Source organism: Eriocheir sinensis, chromosome 34, assembly GCF_024679095.1.
Source record: "Eriocheir sinensis breed Jianghai 21 chromosome 34, ASM2467909v1, whole genome shotgun sequence".
Taxonomy (NCBI): Eukaryota; Metazoa; Arthropoda; class Malacostraca; order Decapoda; family Varunidae; genus Eriocheir; species Eriocheir sinensis.
The window spans coordinates 10033573-10049593 of record NC_066542.1 but is presented as its reverse complement, the minus strand read 5'-3'; the positions used below and the strand labels follow the sequence as shown (position 1 = coordinate 10049593).

The 16021-nt window shown below is 40.6% G+C and overlaps 1 protein-coding gene across 4 annotated transcripts in view; it reads right to left on the bottom strand.

The window, feature by feature from the left end:
* The window catches only part of LOC127007039 (uncharacterized), a 37908-nt gene that overhangs the window by 134 nt on the left and 21753 nt on the right, over positions 1 to 16021 (bottom strand). For 3 of the 4 annotated variants that reach the window (XM_050877544.1, XM_050877546.1, XM_050877543.1), the window contains 4 exons: positions 13603 to 13722; positions 11771 to 11922; positions 10809 to 10968; positions 3609 to 10631 (listed from right to left, as the gene is read on the bottom strand). In XM_050877544.1, coding sequence (XP_050733501.1) covers positions 6484 to 10631; positions 10809 to 10968; positions 11771 to 11922; positions 13603 to 13722 — 4580 coding nt within the window. In that variant the 3' untranslated portion in view covers positions 3609 to 6483. Of the gene's footprint in view, positions 1 to 3608; positions 10632 to 10808; positions 10969 to 11770; positions 11923 to 13602; positions 13723 to 16021 lie in introns of those variants that run through there. The other variant, XM_050877545.1, reaches the window with a different exon arrangement.

The window sequence follows — 16021 nt, the reverse complement described above, 5'->3', positions numbered from 1 at the left end:
AATCACGTTACTTGCATTTCAATTTCCCGCGCCTTTCATTGGGCACGTTTACTGTAATCCAATGCCACTCAAATATCACATGCCACTGGTTTGGGAGGAGGTATGTGCTATCTCTATGGTCAACAGTTGGAAACGAGAGAAAATCAGTGCGCCACTACAACACGCCATTGATATAAATATTTCTTACCACCTTGTGCCACCGATGGACCACTCTCCTTGTTGACCCCAGGTGGTACTATACAAGAAACATTACCCATAGCTACATTTGCGTAAATAAATACAGAAATAGCACACAGTCTAAAATGCTCAAAAACACATACCAAAACAGTCTGACAAGGGAAGGGGAGACAGTAGACAAGAGATAGATAAGCAGCCCCCCTCTCTCTCTTCGCATTTTGCTTATAGCGCCGGTAGACTTCCTTGATTGTATACCTGGTGGCTGACCCCAGCCCGTTATGGCGCAGGCAAGTGTTTATAATGGCGCAATTCCTTGTTTGGCTCATGCTGTCCTCCGGAGCTCATCTTTGATCCTCCTTTAAAGAGAATTTAGAGTCCGAGTTAATAGTTGGTCTTCAGGACAGCACGTGCAGTCAGATGCCACTCAGCGATGACTGAAAAATTGCCAGCTATAAACAGTTTGTAGCGGCGGGTGAAACGCGAATCTGCGTCACCGCGCGCCCGCACGCTGACCACTCGATCAGCTATTCATGTATCAATTTCCCAGCAAACACAATTACGTATATATTACGTTGTATAAGGGTAACGGTTTTGTAACTTTTACGTAGCGAAGATACGTAGTTATTACGAAAATGTGTGGACTCCCAGGTACGTCCTTAAAACGTATTTCGTTACGTAACTACTACCTTTTTACCACGTCCCCATCACCTATTAACAACCCATTTACTACGTACCAATTACGTTTTTGCTACGTTATTGCTACCTTTAGTGTGCATATTGCCACGACCTTCCTGCTACGTAGTATCATTAGCTTTCTACAACGGTTCTTGCAACAGGTCCTTCCAGTACCTGTAACCTGTGTCATAACTCTCATTTTCCTTTACTGCTTCAGTCACATAACCATATTCTTTACCCCTTTTTTATGCATATAATCAACAGTGAAAATCAATGGTAGTTCACTTGCAGATTAGTTGAGCCTTAAAATCTAAGTTGGTCTTAACAAGCAAATGACCAGAGATGGAGCAAAATGTGGTGAACTAATATTTTATTCATGCTTTTCTCTTTTCTCCTCTGAAAATCAGTATATCCAAATACAATATAACACTTAGATCATGTCAGTGTGCTAATTATTGACAAGGTGTATTTTTCCCTTGCAGAGCATAGACAGAATACCACAGTTCACTAATTAAGGCACTTAATTGTTCTGTCCACATATTAAGAGTTATTTTGATGGAATAAACAATTCAAACTGCAATTTTACCTACCTTATTTTTCTAATTACTAAGCTTCTATGGAGTTCTGGTATCAAATAGGGATTCTACTTTCATCAAAATAATTTTCTTAATGTATGGACAGAATAAGTGCCTTAACTAGTGAACTATAAAATTATTATTCTATCTGCTCTCTGAAAAAAAATCAGCCTTGTCAATAATTAGTACTCTGACATGATCTAAGTAAGTGTTATATTGTAAATGTATACAGTACACCCCGCATAAGTCGGACCAATTGGGGGGAAGGCCAATCCGAGTTATCCGAAAATCCGAGTTACCCGAGGGATTTTTTTTTCTTCACATTTTGCACGCCTGTTTCCACCAACAGTTGAAATGATGTGTAATGCATTACGTAAATACGTACTACATACATGGCGCGCGCACACACACACACGCGGCGTACACACACACACACACACGTCCCACACCATGAGCTCGGCACGGCGCACATCTCTCCCATGGTCCTGTATAACAGCCATTTTGTCCGCCACCGACAGCACCTTTAGCTGCCTAACTGACGTGGAAGACACAGCCTTGCCCTTAGAAGCCATGGTAAAATTAAAAAGGCAACAATAAAGGCTACAGGGCGAGTGAAAGCAGAGAGACACTGCCACGCACTTGCTAAGTCAGCTGTGTAAACACTGAACTTGGCGCCGGGCCGCGGCACACGCGTTCGTTTCGCGTCTCCAACGGCTCTGACACAACTCATATGACTCTGACAACTCCTCAAATGACTCGGACGATGTAAGAGCTATCAGGGTGCGTTTGAAAGAGTGACTCGGGCCGCCCCGGGCGCCCAGCAATCCGGTCCTCTCTATCAAACGCTTTTGTGCGCCTCTCAGTTCCTCGTCGTAGCTATGGTAACGGCGTCTCACTGGCAGCAAAATGGCGTCCGCTGATCTTTTGAGGACGTTTACTAGCTGTTCTGGCAGCAAAATGGCGTCCGCTGATCTTTCGAGGACGTTTACTAGCTGTTCTGGCAGCAAAATGGCGTCCGCTGATCTTTTGAGGACGTTTACTAGCTGTTCTGGCAGCAAAATGGCGTCCGCTGATCTTCTGAGGACGTTTACTAGCTGTTCTGGCAGCAAAATGGCGTCCGCTGATCTTTTGAGGACGTTTACTAGCTGTTCTGGCAGCAAAATGGCGTCCGCTGATCTTCTGAGGACGTTTACTAGCTGTTCTGGCAGCAAAATGGCGTTCGCTGATCTTTTGAGGACGTTTACTAGCTGTTCTGGCAGCAAAATGGCGTCCGCTGATCTTTTGAGAGAGAGAGAGAGAGAGAGAGAGACGTTTACTAGCTGTTCTGGCAGCAAAATGGCGTCCGCTGATCTTTTGAGGACGTTTACTAGCTGTTCTGGCAGCAAAATGGCGTCCGCTGATCTTCTGAGGACGTTTAAACATGCATCACAAGCTGCTCTGGCCGACGAGTTCCTTGCAACAAAGGTCAGAGGATGAAAAGGAAGCTGCAGTGGTTATGGTGGCACAGAGAGGTGAAATGCAATGGAAGCACCTACTTAATATCAACTAGAGTAGAAATGCAACGTTTTGGAGTCTTCTGATTAATGTAAAATCACTTAGGTTTAAGGACAGACCACCAAGTCTGGACCATGGGGTCTGTGTGGTCTGATTTTCTATGTAAATCTATGTTAATGTGTTTGTTTGTTTGGGATGACGACATCACAGCACGGAGGCGCTCCACCTTTCCAAACCGAGCTGCAGCGGGCGGTCCGAGTTGGCAACTCGGGCCGCGGCGTCACGCGTTTGAGAGGACCCGGGACGGTCCGGGCGGCCCGAGTCACTCTCTCAAACGCACCCCAGGGGTATTTAAGCCAGTGTATAAGCCGAGTGGCTTAGAATAATAATGCCTTCCAGTGCAGTCGTGATAGAACGTTAAAGAAAAAAAAATATCCTGAAAAGGTCCGATTTATCCAATATCCGGCTTATTCGGGTCCGCAGGGTTTACTGTATATATATATATATATATATATATATATATATATATATATATATATATATATATATATATATATATATATATATATATATATATTGCTTTTAATTTAAAAGAATTTGTCACACAACATACACAGAACCCTATATCTACCATATTATCAGCATTTATGGAAGTTATCTAGATAAGGTGAAAAAAAAGTCAAGAAAATATATAGTAAACTTTTAATGAAAAAAGTGCAAAACTATGTACAGCTAGGTACTGTGTCATGTATCATGGAGCAACATTTCAGGCTTCAAAATATTTTTGATTTATCATATAGAGATGTTAACATTCATCCAAAACTTAGTTACTTTTCAATAAATGGCAGTGACTTTTTAGTTTGGAGTCATTTATTCATCAGCAAAATATAATTGCTTTGAGTAAAGTCTTTTGGGACCTGCATAGATACAACAGTTTGTAGCAAAGCTGCCACGACTAATTCATTTTAGAATATACTACACATTTTGTTGCTGCCGCATAGTTTCATCAAGATGTCAATATAAAAAGCACAACAAAACAAAGTATATGTTAGTTTCAATGGAACCTGCATTTTGTACAGGGTTCAAGAGTTTTCAAACCAACAAATGCCACACTTTTTAGATTATAATTATGATAATTATTACTATCATTATCATTACTATTATTTCTATTTTGGCACTCCTTTTTTCCAGTTATTGCATGAGCTTTCATTTAATAGGATTTACAGGGTCAGGTGAGTCCTAGTTAAGGGACCACTATCAGCTCACACAATCCTCTCCATCACAAGTTCACAATCCATGATATACAGCTGGAAGCAGTTCAGTCTTACAAAAACTTCGGTGTCCCTCTCCACAAACAAAAACTTCCATCACACACAGGGCTGTATTACAAGTCCAATCCGAGAAGTTTCGGGTCCCTACAGAGTTTGGGATGAATAACTCTGTAGGGGCCCAAAACTTTTCATATTGAACTTGTAATACGGCCCCTAAACCGACCTTTGTAGGGACCTGAAAATTCTTGGATTCGACTTGTAATACGGCCCATAAACATCACCAGTTCCTAAGTCAAATGGACACTGGATTTACATGGCTGTACACATATGGTTTATAACATACTTGTAAGACCAACACTGGAGTACTGGCAAGGTTTCCCTACCCTGAATGTACCTAGAACCAGGTGCAATAGGATAGTACACCTTTTGACTGATGTTTTATGATATTTTCAATTACTTAAAATAGGTTTCATTAAATTTTTGTGGTCATGTATGACTAGGGGTAATGGGGGGCACAAATTACTTACAATTTCATGAATTTGCATATCCACTTTCCCCCGACCCTAATGGTGAGGGTCGACCATGCGTACTAATGTACTAATGTAAGGTCATGATTGTTTTATGTAGTTGGTAATATAAATATTGCGTGAAAAGTATTCACATTATCTTAGCATAAGAAGAAGCTTATACAGTACTGATAGGATTTGACAACAGAACATGCAACAGCTTTAGTTTGTAAATATAAGACTGAGGATGGAAAAATATTTCAGATGTGTAAATAATTGAAGGCAAATCAGATGATAAAGAAATGGTAAGGGGTAAATCAGTAGTGTTTAGAAAGCAATATAAAAAAAAAAATAAATAAAAAAAAAAAAAAAAAAAAAAAAAAAAAAGGGAATTATATTTTTGTATGAATACAGGTTAATATGTAGTGTAATAATGCATGACATTCTGTGTAGAATAATAATAAAACAGTAATTTCCACTGCAATTGTACAATTACTAAAAGCTCCAGTTTTGTTTGGTATTTTTTAAGCTGTACATTTTATATTTTTTATCAAGAGGTCAAAAAAATTCATATTGTTGGTTGGTGTAACATGGGACCAGGTCATAGGCATATATTATGTGATTGATGTTAACTCTCACACACACACTTCTCTGTTGTCTCGTCACACAATTGTAGTTACAATACAGCAATAAAAACCAGAAACAGGATCAAGCATCATCAGCAGAGCTATATTACAGGAATAATTGCATTTTCACTACTTCCACCCATTTTCTAGATCTTCATAATTTATGTGTTCATCATCATTAGTGATACAACTTCCTGATAATGCAAAGAAGGAAGGGGGAATAACACTAACCACAGATATGGGAGATGAGTTCAATGTGAATGGGAAAGAGTGAAGGGAGACCAAAATGGACATATAGAGTGGGAGATGGAGAAATAATAAAAGTTCAAGAAGAGAGAGATCTGGGAGTGACAATACAAGATAATCAACAGTATGAGTCATGTAAATAGGATATTCGGAGATACATATAGAATGGTGAGAAGTATAGGAATGGCATTCCATTACATGGATAAAGATATGATGAAAAATATGATAACCACTATGATTAGACCAAAATTGGAATATGCAGAAACTGTGTAGTCTCCCCTTAAGAAGAAACATGTAAAAAAACTAGAAAGAATACAAAGGATGGCAACGAAAATGGTTCCAGAATTAGAGGGATCGTTATATGAAGAAAGGTTAAAGGAAATGGACTTGCCAACATCGGTACAAAGAAGAGAAATGGGAGACCTAATACAAAAATTTATAAATTATGGAATAAAATGGAAGAAGTAGATAATGCGGAGTTACTACTAAGAGAAGGAAAAAACACCAGCAACACACGAGGACACAGCAAAAAAATTGAGAAAAGGAAGATGCTTGAGAGACATAAAAAAATATAGCTCCCCGCAGAGAAACAGAGGTTTGGAGCAGACTAAGTGAGGATGTAGTATCGGAGAATAGTTGACAGAGTAGCTAAAGTGTTCATATCTTGAGAGGATCTAGGTACTGATGGTTGAACACCAGAGTTGGTGAATAAAAAGAAAATGTCTGGCTTGGCAATGCTACGCTACAATTCTTAGCAGAGCACATACTAAGAGATAGTCAATGGGTTGCTCTAGGAAATGCATGAAGAATTTTAGCCCAATGACCTGATTCTGGGCATGACCTGAAGCATGGACAACAAAGCTGCTTTAGGAAGAACAGGTAAGAGTATTGTTTAGTGATGCAGTACTTGGCTCTAGGACATACTATGGGAGCTGTCTGGGGAAGTATTGGAAGATGTTTGGCTTTGTGATGCTGCACTGGATAGTACTGACAGCACTGGAAGGAAGGGATTGGCACGATTTTGAGGAACACTAGATGTCTGGCACAATGATGCTGGACTTGGTACAAAGGAGTGGACATTAGAACTGTTTTGGGTTATAAGACTTGCTTGGCTTGATGCTGCAGGGATAATGCTGGGAGTTGTGTTAACTCTAAGAAATTTTGATAGCATTTCACTTATAGGTGTTAGTGGGGGGCAGGTAACTCTCTTCACTTTTCTTGCTATTTGTGGGGAGATCAGTTTCAGAGGGGGAGGAGGCCTAATAACTACTGGTTTACCAAGTGTGTTATTAGTCATCTGGTTATTTTCTGTCACTGGAAACTGTCGGGTCATATCACTATTAGTTTCCTGGTTATGGTCTTCCTGTGTCTTAAGGTTTACATTCATAGAAGTTTGACCATGAGGTAGAGAGAAAGGACAAATGAAATTCTGGGGACTGTCTGTTTTGCTAGTTCCAACCAGTAATTGTGGAGAAGTTCTTAAGGTCTCATTCAAATATGATTCCACAGTTACTGGAGTGTTGAGTGGTACACTGGAAGGTTGCTCACTCACCATCATTATGTCACCATCAGTTTTGGGGGCACTGTTTCTCACAGCTACTGTGGGGGTGTCTGAATCAAGAAATAATAATCCATCATCAACAAATAGCTTAATATGAGGTGAAGACTTTTTCTTGAAGCTGGATTTGGTAGATTTTCTTGCAGTTTGTTTAAATTTCTTAATACCCACTGCCATCTGATTGCTTGTGTTCAAAATGGTTGTGTTACTTCCACGTCCTGCCTGATTGCTTCTATTACCAGTATGAGTGTCATTACTCATATTTGATGCCACAGGTGCACTAATAATATTTGGAACTTCCTGCTGAGCATAATTCACATTTATCTGCTGGGAATGAGTCTCACCTGAAACTGTATTAAACAGTTTACTTATTATTGGAAAGGTTTGGCAGACATCACTATTTTCTGAAATCACCTGATGGCTTTCATCAGAGGTTGAAGCAACCTGGCAGACAGTATTTATGTTTACAAATTTACGGTAAGAGCTTTTCACATGCTGATCCACCACACTTTTTGTGATTGCTGGTGCTATTGCTGGTTGACCATTACTGATGGGAAGAAGTGACCCATTGTCTGTCATTCCTGGACAGTTGGTTGTGGTTATGATTGGTGTTTGGACTGTCTGGTGTTTATGACTTGAAACTGGAGTTGACAGGTGACTGCAGTTTGAGATTGGCACAGACTTATTCATGCTAATAACTGTACTTACAATAGGAGCAGGCTCTTCATCATAGCTCATGATTGGAGATGATTGCTGGAAGCAATTTGTAACTTGAGTTGACTCATGCTTCCAAAAGAAAGGTGAAGTTGATGGCTGCCTATGGTTCACAGCTTGAGTTGTCTGCTGCTTGTTAATCATTAATGATGACTGTTTTGCATTTACAAAATTATAAGTTACTCGTTTCAAATTGCCAATAACTGCAGGTGACTGTTGCCTTTCATCTGTGGCTAAAGTTGGTGCATATGATTGATGGTACTGTCTGCTGTCAGTTACTGGGATTAGCAATGACTGTCTGTTGTTGATGACTGGATTTGACTGTTGCCTAATGCTCATGACTGGAGTTGGCTGTTGGCTGTTACTCATGACTGGAGTTGGCTGTTGGCTGTTACTCATGACTGGAGTTGGCTGTTGGCTGTTACTCATGACTGGAGTTGGCTGCTGGCTGTTACTCATGACTGGAGTTGGCTGCTGGCTGTTACTCATGACTGGAGTTGGTTGCTGACTGTTAATCATGACTGAAGCTGGCTGCTGGCTGTTACTCAATACTGGAGTTGGTTGCTGACTGTTAATCATGACTGAAGTTGGCTGCTGGCTGTTACTCATGACTGGAGTTGGCTGCTGGCTGTTACTCATGACTGAAGTTGGTTGCTGACTGTTAATCATGACTGAAGTTGGCTGCTGGCTGTTACTCAAGACTGGAGTTGACTGTTGCCTAATGCTCATGACTGGAGTTGGCTGTTGGGTGTTACTTATGATAAAAGTTGTCTGTTTTCTTTGACTCACAACTGGAGTTGGCTGCAGCCTGTTACTTATGATAAAAGTTGGTTGCTGCCCATTACTCATAACAAGAGCTGGCCACTGGCTGTTTCCCAAGACTTGAGCTTGCTGTTGCCTGTTACCCAAGACTTGAGTTTGCTGCTGCCTGTTTCCCAAGACTTGAGTTTGCTGTTGGCTGTTACCAATGACTTGAGTTTGCTGTTGCTTGTTACTAATGACTGGAGTTTGCTGCTGCCTGTTTCCCAAGACTTGAGTTTGCTGCTGCCTGTTTCCCAAGACTTGAGTTTGCTGTTGCCTGTTACCCAAGAGTTGAGTTTGCTGCTGCCTGTTTCCCAAGAGTTGAGTTTGCTGCTGCCTGTTTCCCAAGAGTTGAGTTTGCTGCTGCCTGTTTCCCAAGAGTTGAGTTTGCTGTTCCCTGTTACTAATGACTGGAGTTTGCTGCTGCCTGCTACCCAAGCCTTGAGTTTGCTGTTGGATGTTACCTAAGACTTGACTTTGCTGCTGCCTGTTACTCATGACTTGAGCTTGCTCCAGCCTGTTACTCAAGACTGGAGTTGGCTGTTGCTTGTTGTCCATCACTGAATATGGCTGTTCCCCCCACTTCATTGCCAAAGATGATGTATATTGATTTCTCAAGATTGGAGTCGGATCCTGTGGATTATCCAAAATTGGAGCTGACTGCTGATTGTTGAAGCTGCTCTCTAAAACTGAAGATGATTGTTGCCTGTTAGCCATGACTGAAGATTGCTGCTGCTGACTGACACAGTAAGTTGAAGAGTACTGTGTTTTACTAGCAGCCAAAGTTGACTGCTGACTATCCTTATCTGATAGATAGGGCTTCTGAGTTACGCACCAATAGTTGTTTAGTGACAAACTCTTGCTCTTAACTCGGACTTTTTTCAGGTTATCTTTGTTCATTGCAGAGCTTGGGATAATGTAAGTAAAATCATGTTGGTCCTCTTCATCAGATTCCTTACGATTGCCAGATGGAATGCAGGTCTGTGTGCTGCAGGATGTTGCTGCAGTGGTTCTGTTCTGCATATTTTTTGGAGGATGCAAAGGAGGGGTGAAGGTTCTGCTGTTGGCTTTCTGAGAACCACTGTTTAGCTTTTCAGAGTCAGCAGGAGAATCAAGCATGTTAAACAGTCTCTGTGCATCAGCTGGCTTGTAGACATTGACAATTCTAGGTTGAAGGATCTGCTTGGGTTCCCTTACATTATGAGCCTTATGAGGTGCTGAATGAACAACTGGAGAAGTATAAATGTGGGTGTGTGAAGAGGAGGTGTTTAGAGTTGACATGGCAGAGATAGTGGATGTCATGTCTGGCACTGTGATAATGTGTGTGGAGGAACTTCTTGGTACAAGTTTTGGGTATGCCGGGGTGGTGTTTACAGATGTAGCATTGGGGTTGTTCTGTTTAATAATGCTGTCCTGGGTAACAGTTGCATTAGTAGGAGTAGGGTTTATACTGCTGGACATGGGGGTTATGGTGTGAGGCGTAGTGGTTAGCCCAGATGTATTGATCAAACTGGCTGGTCTGGAGGCTATGTTAGAAATTGTGCTTAAGTTAAGGGGTTCAGGGGTCATACTACCACACATAGGAATGGTGATGGCAGTTGGAGTGGTTATGGTAGATGTGGTGGTTATATTGGGAGGTGTAGGCTCAGGCACTTGACTCAAACTATTAGAGTCCATTGACATGATAGATGTAATGGTATTGCTATGAGGTGAATTGGCTATGATAGGTGTAGTGAGAGCACTGGGTAAGCTGGCAGTGCTATTTGCAGTGTTTATGCTACCAGTGGCAGTAGTAGTTGTGTTGGTTGTAGTGGCTGCGTCATTTGTACGGGTGATGCTAATTGTAGTGGTTGTGGCTAAGCTCTCTGATAGGGATGAAGAATCTTTACATTTAACTGTAACATTCTGATTCACCTCTGATGTGCTATCCGGGGCCCACTCTTCATAGCCTGTCAATTCTCCATTCTCATTTACAATCTCAATAATATCTGAAACAAAGAAAAGTAATGCTGATGCCATCTTAAAAAAAATGGGTTAACTGTTACATACAGTAAAGAGTATTCAGGAAACCAAGTCTAGCAGAATAACAATTGAATACTATTTCATATAATATTATCAATACAATGAAGCACCCTGAATTACAGACAGCATATTTAGCACCTTACCTGTCTCCATGGTGTTGTGGAGGTCATCAAAACAGGTCACCCAGAACCTGTCACTCGGGAGGGTCTTGTCAATGACCAAACAGTCTTCACTTGTAATGGTTAGGTTTTTTGAGTTCCTGGCATCCATCAAGTGGTGCCTTCGAGGGATCCTTTGTGGAGTCTGTGAAGTAGCATGGAAATAATGTAGTATGCCATAATGTGCTAGGGTACAACTTTCTTTAACCCTTTGATTGCAGATTTCCTACAAGAAGACATCACCAAGCTACAGGAATGGAACAAAAAGTGGCTGCTACAATTCAATGAAGAAAAATGTAAATTCATGCACCTTGGGAGGGGATATCCAGCATACCAATACGACATGGGAAACACTCCACTAACCACCACAGAGGCAGAGAGAGACCTGGGAGTATATGTTACCAGGGTACCAGTGAAAGCCAAATCTGTGCCAATTGCAGTGGAGGGGTTAATGGAAACATGGCTATATATATTTGTTAACAAGCTAAGAAAATGAAAATATAAATGTTGTAGACAACAGCTATGAATTTAAACATTGCCTCTTTAATTGTATCTACATAATTCCAGAATTGGGTATAAACTTACCTCCAATAAAGTTACTTCATACTAGCATTCAGCATTCTGCACATCAGTAATCATTTTTCAGCAGGACTTTGTGCTGCTCCAAAGCCACATGTAATGAGCATGAGTACCACTATCCTCTACTACCAAGGCTCGTCAGTAAGTGGAACAAGATTCAGACAAGAACTCACCTGAGCAGCACTCGCATCTGTACAAGCAGACTCACCTCATACACATACTCATGCTGTATCTACCCTGGCATCCCACATACAAGCTTGCTTAATATTGTACAGATTTGCTTGTAATTACAACTTTGCAATGGGTCAAGTGACTACCTGCGTCTTTTACTGCATGTGGAAGATAACACAATGGTACTCCAAACTCACTGTAACTAGGCTGTGCCTTGGACGGTCTTGAAGGAAGGAGAACCGCCTCAATGTTGCCATGCGAATTGCTTCATATGGTTCTCCAAAGCCCAGCGCAAGACGGAAGAAGGTGAAGTTGTCCAAGGTGAAGTCTATGATTCCATTCTCTTCCACTGTGGACCACCCCCCACAAAGAATGAGAAATTAAAATCATGTTAAATGACTGACAGAATGATGCAAAATATAGTAGAATAATGGTATAGAATACAGTAGTCCTTGAGTTACAAAAAGTTTTGTTCCAATAGGCAGGTCTAAGTCAAATTGGTCGTAATAAAATAAAATACAAATACAAATGTATAATTCAAATGTCTCTTCATACATACAGCAGCATTCCCGTACTTCCTATCATCCCTCCCTACCCCACCTTTGTCCTCATGAGCTTACTACATTCCAGGTGTTTAGTTGACCCGTTAGCCACACAATACCGTGAAATGTTACACTATGGAGCTTTTTGTCAAGATGGGGCTGTCAGCTAAATGCTCTGTTGTTGTTGTTGGTGGTGGTGGTGGGGCCAGTGTCACCTCTGCTGCATGTTCTTACCTTCTGTAAATGTTTCGTTCAACTATGGTGGCTGTTTCCAGTGAATAATCACCTATAAGTGCTACTGTTGGAATACTGCGAGGGAGCTATTGTTGTGAGATGCCATTTTGGTTGAGCTCAGCTGATTGACTGTCCAGTTTGGCAGCAGGCCACTGTTTGGACCAAATGAACCTAAAACTTGAATATTGGAGATAATTGGGTAGACTAACGTGATAGCCAACTGGCATCAGCTAGATCAAGCAATATACTTGTATATCAGCCTGTAAGCTTATAAACTGGTAGAGTAGCAACTAGCAACTATAGCATGAGTAGAACTTACAGCATGAGCTCCACAGGCAGCTAAGGGGGTAGTAAGTGGACTGGCCCAGCCCCCCTCCCTCCCCCCTCCTGCCTTACCCCAGCCTGACTAAGGTAAGACCAGTGTGTGAGGACAGTGGCGGGGTAGAGGGGGTAGAGATGCGGGAATGCTGTGTGAACAAACTGCTGTTCTACCCAATGCTCCCACAGTGGGATTTTTGAAATGTCAGCTCATTACTTAACCAAGTACTACGTATTACTAATATCATTGGTCTGGTTGTAAAAGTGAGCAGTCATAAGTCACATACACTGTAATTTAAGGACATGTATTATGTTTGTTGTGAGTTTATTTGTGCACACACTCACACAAGATGAGCGAATAATATTGTTAGTGCATTAGTCACTAATTTTTTGTATTTTTATCACTTGCACTTATATAAATGTCTGTTGTAATGATTTCTTCCACTTATTATTATTTAGAGCCTCTAAATGATTGCTCTCTTACTTATTATTTTCAAGCATTTGTTTTGTGTTCATGTCATTGTTCACGATGATGGGTTTTTTTCTCACTCATTGTCTCTCACACTTTACACTTATAGTTTTGTAATGTGCAGTAGTCAATGAAGCACTTCAACAAGAGACTGGCAGTTTCATGATCTAAGGATAATGTATGGGAGGCATACAGTCGAGCCAATTGCCCCATGAAAAAAAAAAAATAATAATAATAATAATAAATAAATAAATAAATAAAACCAATAAATGATAATAAAAAATAAAATGGGTATCAGAATTCAAATACTAAAACCCACTGCCCCAAGCACTGAGCAATGTTCTCCAGACTCATCTACACATGTGGGCTCCAAGCCAGTGACCTAGTACCAGTTGTTGCTACAGTAAATTGGAGGTGTAACTGCTATGCTGACAACATGAATGAATAGAAAAAAACAATAACTTACAGTATTTAGCAATCTCTATAGATGATCGCAACTTCTTGCCATCTGGAGTGTGGTAGTAGATGTCCTTGTTGGGGGCGGCAGCATTCCCCGTTGCCCGAGTCACTACTTCCCTCCTCCACCCTGTAAACACCGAAAGTATCACATAGTTAAGCTTAGAAACACAAACACTCAACTGAGAAAGTTAGGGTAGATAAAATGCAGTTCAATTCTGGGCCAGGCAGATGAATTATTGATGCTATTGTTACTTACAGAAGCAGAAGAAATACATTGCTAGAAAGATGTAATTGTACTGATAGGATGCCCAGAGGTGATGAAATGATCCATCAGGAGATTGAGGTTGAAGGAATGGCTGGTATAATGCACAGTGGCAGTGTAAAAGGGAGTAACTACTTTGGTGTGAATGACTGGAAGATTGCATGAGGACTTTTCTGCTTTTGTAAGGGTGCAGTAACCCTTAAACGGTGGCCATCGTTAACCCTCTCGTGCACCGTGACACCATTGGCATCAATTTGAACAAAAATATTACTTTTAAATAGTTATATTCACTTAAATCGCGTCATTTTTTGTCTGAGGGTAAGTTTCCTCACCCTCTCCGAAATTAACTAATTGGTAACACTCTCCGCATGCACAGATTTGAGCGTGGTTGAGAAAACAAAGACAGTTTCCGGTCACTCTCTCATCAGTCAATCTGCATGTCTTGCTGCTGTGGGCTTTAAACTTTTTGTGAGCTCCCGCGCGCCCATGCGGCCCACCGCATAACAGTGATAATAGTGTTATATAGTGCAATACAGTAATTTGAGTGGGTGTAATTTGTGTTCTATTCTCTTTACAGGCAGTAGCGTATTATATTTTTGTGAATTACGTAAGGACGTAAATATGTAATGGCACGGAGGCTCCTGAAACCTGAGGTGTACCACTGGTGGTACATATCGCATTTGCCACTGTTGTGTGTTGTGCCACCCGTAGCACATTTGTTTGCAAACACATAACAAAAATGCAAGGATTTTTAGACCTTTTTTCTTTTGTTTTATTATATAATATCATTTGATTCATGTTAACATATGATGGAATGAAATTATGACCAACAAAACGTTTAGTGTTATTCAGTTTAAGCACAGAAAAAATATTTCAAAATTACATTTATCCTATGTGAAAACTTTCCAGTATTCAGCTAAATTTGGCCTCTTAATTGTAAGTTTTTTTTTAAACCCTTTTTATAGGATAAAGTAAAATACATAGGTTCTGTACCACCAAAGACCACCCCAAGCCAGGCAGTTAGTCGGTTGGTCAGTCAGTCAGTCAGTCAGTCAGTCAGTTAAGCATTCAGTCAACTGGTTAGTCAATGGTTCAGTCAGGAAATAAGTCAGAATCTTTTCTTTTTGCTTATTTAGGTAGACTTTCTGACACTCAGTCAGTCATTCAGTGAGTTAGAGAATAACCTAAAAAATTAGTTATCTTATTGTTCAGCTATATATACCTTTAGTGAGTCAATCAGTCATTCAGTCAGTCAATCACTTTGTCAGTCAGTCAGTCTGTCAGCTAGTCAGTCACTCAAATATAAAGTTAAAATGTTAGTCACTCAGCAACTTTTTCTTGTTAGTCAGTCAGTCAGTTAGTAAGCATCAGCCTACATCTAGAATTTAGTCTAAAATTTATTGAGTCAGTTCACAGGGAAGTCAGTAAGTCATTTATTTAGTCAGTCAGTCAATCAGTTAGTAAATAAGCGAGTCAGTCAGTCAGTCAGAATGTTAACTATTTATTCAGGCAGTAGAAAGACAGTAAGTTAATCACTCAAGTCATTAGTCATTAAGAAATTAGTCAGTCAGTCAGTATGACAGATAAAAAGGGAAAAGAGAAATGCAAAAGAGAGATAGATGAAAAGAAAGATTAGCATGACGCCAAAAAAAGGTATAGAGAAGGATGACGGAAGGAAAGGAAGAAGAAAGAAGATTTTGTAGGATAAAGTAATACTAAGAATAAAGTGTCACAAGATCTCATAAGATAGGCTATAATTATCTTGTAATGAATCAACAAGTAGTGTGATCCACAAGTGGTACAAGACGCATGCTTTTGAAAGAACAATGTGTGTATGGCGGCTTTTGCCACGGATGGAGCAAAAGGAGCATGCTCCACTGGTGGCGCACTACACAATGTGATGAATGAAGAACAAGTCTACCGCGTAGTGTACCACAGGAGGAGTACGAGTTTTATTGTCTCAGTGGCAGCTCATACCCAAAGTGAAGCTACACACCTCCTCTCAAGTCGGTGGCTCGCGTGGTATTGAGGCTGCACTGAATTGAACCAAACGTGACAGGGAGGAGGTGGGGGGAAGTTAAAACGTGGTTAATGTGTTTTTAAGGATTTTAGAGCCAAAATACTAAACCGAAGCTAAAACCATACAAAAAAGTTAGCGCTTAGC